The sequence below is a fragment of the Camelus ferus genome, chromosome 5 (genome assembly GCF_009834535.1).
Source record: "Camelus ferus isolate YT-003-E chromosome 5, BCGSAC_Cfer_1.0, whole genome shotgun sequence".
Taxonomy (NCBI): domain Eukaryota; kingdom Metazoa; phylum Chordata; class Mammalia; order Artiodactyla; family Camelidae; genus Camelus; species Camelus ferus.
Genome location: NC_045700.1, coordinates 10,710,009 through 10,716,008, shown reverse-complemented (window position 1 = coordinate 10,716,008; position 6,000 = coordinate 10,710,009). Strand labels below are relative to the sequence as shown.

General features: G+C 51.5%; 1 protein-coding gene across 1 annotated transcript in view; it reads left to right on the top strand.

The window, feature by feature from the left end:
• The first annotated feature begins 2,788 nt into the window (after positions 1-2,788).
• Positions 2,789-6,000, top strand: part of STEAP3 (STEAP3 metalloreductase) — a 54,090-nt gene continuing 50,878 nt past the window's right edge. Inside the window, exon 1 of the mRNA XM_032479308.1 lies at positions 2,789-2,834. Within this exon, the coding sequence (XP_032335199.1) occupies positions 2,804-2,834 (31 nt within the window). The 5' untranslated portion in view covers positions 2,789-2,803. The remainder of the gene's footprint in view (positions 2,835-6,000) is intronic.

Sequence of the window (6,000 nt, the reverse complement as noted above, 5' to 3'; positions counted from 1 at the left end):
AGACATCAAATCTTTGTTGGATGCGGGATCTTACACAAAGGGTCCTGGAGCGACACCCCACCATGTGTGGCAGACGGTGGATGGGCAAGCGGGACATGACAGCAGTCTTCACCACCCGAGGGAGGAGGCTACCATTCACGGGGGGGAATTTCATCAGGTGGCCTCATCAATTACCAGGGACTAATTAAGCCCTATAATGAAGAGGACAGGGAGTGGCTTCAAGACGGTGGAATAGAAGGACACAGATCACATCAAAAATACATATGAACTTATCTATGGAACAGAAACAGACTCAGAAACATAGAGAACAAACACAGTTACCAGGGGCAAAGGGGATGGGAAGGGATAAATCAGGGGTTCAAAATTTGCACCTCTTGGGGAGTGATGGAAATGCTAGCTATCTTGATTGTGGCAGTGGATTCATGGGTGTACACATCTATCAAAATTCATCAAATTGTACATCTGCAGTGTGTGTAGTTTACTGTATGGGAATTATACCACAATAAAGGTGTTAAAATTTTTTAATTAAAAAAATAAAATAAAATAATATTTTAGCTGAAAAATATATATCTACATGAAAAAAATACATCTACATGTGGAATAATTCTCACAGATTACCTACTGAACTCTGGCAAAAAATCTTGTATAAGTGGAACTACAAGGGAAATCATCACGAAACCAGCTGTCCTGGTCACAACTTGCAACTCATTGTCAGCTGGGTATTAAATTTTTCAAATATGTTTCTCTCTTTTGTGGGAAAACAAAGAGGACTGGGTAGTCGTGTGAGTGAAGGAGGGACTGGTCGAGTAAGGGACGTACAGAGAGCAAGAGAACCGCCATTTGAATGGCCTGACCATACGAGGATTAAATGAGTTAATGCCGTTAACATGCTTGGAACAGCGCCTGGTATACAACATGCCTTAAAAACTGTCAGCTATTAATACCACACATACTCACACCTCTTCAAATCTTCCTGGGCCCCCACGGCCAGCAGGTTAAAGCCTTGATTTTCCACCCAAAACAAACCAGGTCTCTCTTTATCTGCCCCCTCTCACCACAGCCCCATCTGCTGCAGCACCTTTAAGGGCCCTCCCCTCACCAGACCGTACAGAGGGGAGGGCCTGCTCCCAGGACCCTCAGGGCAGTGGGGGAAGTGGCAGACACTAAGATCTCAGACACCTTGAGCTGGCACGAGCCGGAGGCCCAGCAAGAGGATTCCACAGTCAGCCCCGACGCTGAAGAGGGAGCCCACAGTGCCTGCAGACGGCTGGGACAGGGGAGGAGGGAGAGGAGGGGCAGCTGCTTTCATTATCCAACGAGGTTCCTTGCCAGGCAAGAGGCCAGAGGAGAGTGCATTCCCTGAGGGCTTCTCAGAGGAGGGGAGAGTTTAGATCAGGACACAGGAGAAGGAAGAAGACTTTTCCAAAGACGAGAGGGGCCTGCCAGGAAGTACATCTCCTGCGGAACTGGCTCTTTCGGTGGTCTGCCTTCCTCACACTCTTCCTCTTAATTGACTGACTGCCTTTTATTGAACACTTACTAAGTGCCAGGCATTTTCCTGGTGATTTCTCACTTCAGTCTCACAACCACCCGAGGAGGTATATACTCTCATCTTGCAGCTGAAGAAACCAAGGTTCATTGGGGAGACCACGTTTGCACACAGGTGGGTGTGTTCTTTGCCTTGTAAATGTCTCCAGAGACCCAGTCCATGCCCCTCTTCTTCTCGGAGGCCCCATACCTGGCTGACTGTGGCTCGTGGCTCCTGGCACAAACAGCATTATATATGCTATATGAGCCATCATCTTCCTTATATGTCCTGCAGGGACCTGGCTTCTCATGTGCTGCCAGGGACCAGCAAACGTCTACAGACAACTCTGAGGATGGCACACTGTGCGCATCGGTGAAATCAGGCAGTACACCAGGAAGAACCAGACTTGAAAACTTACCTGACATTCCACAGACCTGCTTCCAGGCTATGTAAATCTCAGGTAGACAAAGCTACCTGTGGAGTAGCTACCCCTCTGAGAGGCTGGGGACAGCTCATAGGAGCCCACCTAGGTTGGGCAGGGCTGCAAGTGTTTGGAGAGAGCCCTGCTCCAGTCCTCGCCTGGCTCATCTTCCCTGTGGTCACACTACGTGCCCCTGCTCTGCGCATGCACTGAGCTGGCCCCCGTCTGGGGAACTAAGAGAGGTCCCAAAGGTGTGCTGGCTCCTGCCCCCAGGAGCCGTCCACCTGCTGAGGCGAAGGTAGCAGAAAAATCTAGGAGTCGAGCAGACCTGGTTCGAATCCCAGCTCCGCCATTTCTGCCTCTCGTGATGCTTTCATCATCTGAAAAATGGGGTTGATTCCATTCACTTTGCAGGATCTAGGTGGGACTTCAAGGGGGTGATTTAAACGTGGTATAGTCCTCCCCTCAAGGTGGGACGATGACAAATGTCACTTCCTTTCCCTCCTCCCTTTGGGAGCCAAGACCCAGGAAGCTGAGAATTAAGTGGGTTGAAAACATCCCCCGGCCCAGAGGGAGGGCTTATCTCAGCTGCTGACCACAGTGTGTTTGCAGATAACCCTGAGGGCAGTGACACTACCTGTGCGGGGTCTGACCTTCCCGCCCTTGAGCTGCCTCAGCTGACTCTCTCCGCCCCCCGCCCCGGCCCCGCCCCCGGCCCCGCCCCCGCGTGCTGAGTGAGCTCCGGATGCCCAGTCTAGGGGCCTAACAGCAGCAGCAGCAGCAAACGGAGAGACAGCAGCAGGGGGCTCCTGGCGAGCTTGGCCCCTGCCCCGGGCTGCAGAAACTCCCCCAACATGGAGGACCATAGTTTGCACCCCCAATCAGGTGAGCGGGGAGCTGATGGGTGGGGAGAAGGCAGGGAGGAGCAGTCACTACACTGAATGGATTTTCTTTTCTCAGTAACTTAGGGCAGAAATCAAAGGGCACATCTTTCTCCCAAACCCTCCATCCTCCTCAGAAATCCAGCAGAGGGTGGGCCACAACCCTGCTCTTGCCATGAAAGGGGGATGGCCACCCAGGGCAAAGATAATTTGCCAGTGTAGCACACAGGTGTTACTTCTTTTGCTTAAACGATTGGATTTTTCCAAAAGCAACTTCAGACAGCTTACAAGGAAAAGCTTAACAATAAGATTATAGGAAACTAGACACAAAAAGCATGGGCTGGGGGAAAAATAATGTAAAACTAAAATATACTGAGTAAGGATAATATTGTCATAAAGATGGGTCTGAGTATCCTAGTCACCATGGTAAAAAGGGAAATCAGATCAGCAATTGGAAAGGAGAAGACTATGAGTCTTGTATTTTTTTTTCTTGGAGCTTTGTGTAATAGGCATTGAGTGTTGTGAAAGACAGGTTGTTTACTTTATATTTATAAAAATGCAGAAGCAGATGAAATCAGGTTCTTTGGCTCACAGGGACCTTTGAGAAAGCAAAGGGAATGGTATTAAAGTACCACCCAGTGAGAGTGAATGCAGCCCAGTACAGGTTTCTGATTACATGCCCTGGCCCGGGTGTTCAGGGGGTTGTCTGTTTCCTCTTCTGTGCTGCAGCCCAGGGGTTTCTCAAACTTTTAATATGCATATGGTCTCTGCATTGTGAAAATGCATTTCTGATTCAGGTCCGGGGTGGGCCTGAGATTCTGCAGTTCTAAAAACCTCCTAGGCCACTACATGCACCACACTTGGAGCATGGGGCTTAATCCCAGACTTCCCTGCCAACCCCAACTGAAGACAATGCCGGGCTACTAGTCCCCAGTGGCCACGGATGGTCTAGTCACAAGCCAAGACGCCTGGTCTTACACAGAGATAAAGTACCTCCCACGAGCCATGGAGCTTCCTTAGAAAAGTGGTTGCTCCTGCCCACCCTCCCGCAGTCCTTCATGCACCTGCCTTTGGAACCTTCTCTATACCCTTGAGCTGCCACAGTTAAGTAAATCTCTTGTGGATACACAGTTTCTCATCCCACTGAGCTCAGAGAGCTTTTCCTCCTGGGAAAGCTCATGTTTCAATAGAGGACTTGGAAGAAGGGCGAGCCTCATACCAGCGCAGAGTATGCCCTGGGGTACAAGGGCGCTGTTAGCCATGCCTCATAATGCCTTAGAATATTGGCTCCAAATAAGCTGCGAGTGAATGAGTCTGTAAGTTTAAACCCCAGGCCCCAAGCACACTTTTGCCATCTTGCCTCCCCATCCAGTGCCTGCCCCTCACAGACCATCCCCAGCACCCGCCGTGGCCTCACCCTGGGTGGTTCTGACATGGCTTGACCCCCTGGGTCATCACGGAGGCAGAGACACCTCTCAGTTTTCCCGTTATCACCCTCAGCATCCCTACCCCAAGCTGCAGCCCCACTCCCTCCCTCACAGAAGGAAGCAGCTCCCTGCTCCCAGAGGCTTGGCTGGAGGAGTCTCACTGCGCCTGGGCTGGGCAAGTGGACAGGGGGCACCCTCCCTGGGGCCGCAGCCCAGCCATGGGCAGGACTAGATCCAGGTGGCCTGGCTCCTAGCCAGGCTGTCAGAGTACATCGGGCACATGGCTTCTCGTGACCATCTTGATTTAATAATCAATTAGAGTATTTATTCTGTGAAATGGATGCAATTAGAGTATTTATTCTGTGAAATGGATGCACTCTGTCCCAGCTTATAAGTGCTGGATCAATCCAAGAAGCTGTGTGGCCCAAGTAGGAGATGCATCTAGATTCTCTTCCTGAATACGTTTGTCTTCTTAGCCAAAGGAGCAGCCTTGTCTTCAAGAAAAAGGGGGATCTCAGGAGACTGACACCCGCGGACTCCAAGTCCCGATGTCCACCACTGTGTGTACTGGCACATCCTGTGGACAGGTACCATGCTAGCTCTGGGACAAGGAAGAGAGGGACCAGAGGCAGGCGGGAGCCCTGGGGTAAGCTTCTTGGAGATACTGGGAGATGCTGGGAGATGCAGAAGGTTGAGAATGGAAGTGCATCCATTCAATAACTACTGAGCCTCAACAACGTGTCAGGCACTGGGAACACAGAGTGATGGAAGCGGATAAAACTCCCTGCCCTGGGGGAATTCACATGTCTGCGGGAGCAGACAGTTAATAAACAACAAACAGAGAAGTTGTGTTTCATAATGTGTTAGAAGGAGATGAAGTCTAAGTAGAAAGAAAAACAGGGCAGTATACAAGGATGAGGGAGGGGGATGATGAGGGTGTGTCTCGTGGAAATGATGCTATTTCAGCAAGGACCCGAAGGAGGGAGAACCACAGGGACGCCAGGCAGAGGGAACAGAAGGGCCACGCCTGCCTCAGAAGCCTGCCTGATCTATGTGAGGAAAAGGGAGAAGGCCAGCATGGCAGGGTGACTGAGAGAGGGGAACCTGAGACGAGGTCCTACTGGACCTGGCCGCCACTGCCAGGACCCTGCTTTGACTCTGAGACACCGGGAGCCAGGGGATGTTCTGAGTCGAGGAGTAACGTGATCTGACAAGTGTCTCGATAGGATGGCTCTGACACCTCTCCCTTGGCCTGGCTGTGGATACGAGTCTGGCATGGAGGAGATGCTCACCCAATGTCAGTGCTCCATCCTGCCTCCCGGCTCAAGAGACGCTTGTCTGCTTCCGGGAGTTTGGCCCCAGGAAACATTTCTTGAGCTCTCATGCACACCAGGCCCCGTGATAGGCAAAACGGGGAAACAGATGGGCAGAGCACCAAGGCCACCGCTGTGGGTGGTGTTCTGTCCACCAAGGGGCTTGGCCTCAGCAGGGCGGTCATCTCCCTCCCTCCCTGTGCCTTTCATTACCCTGATGTTTTCCGGCAGAAGTTCACGTTCCCCTTAGGTCCTTCTTCTGTCAGTCTCTGCCAGTTCAGCCTTCAGCTCTCTCTCTCTCCAAAACTCACGGGGAGCCCCTCAGAGGACCCCCAGGTCTCTTTGGAAGGATGTTGGATGGCTCCAAAGGTCATTCTGAGAATGCTGGAGGACTTCTCAGCATCTCCATTTCCCAAGCTCTGCCCTTTGG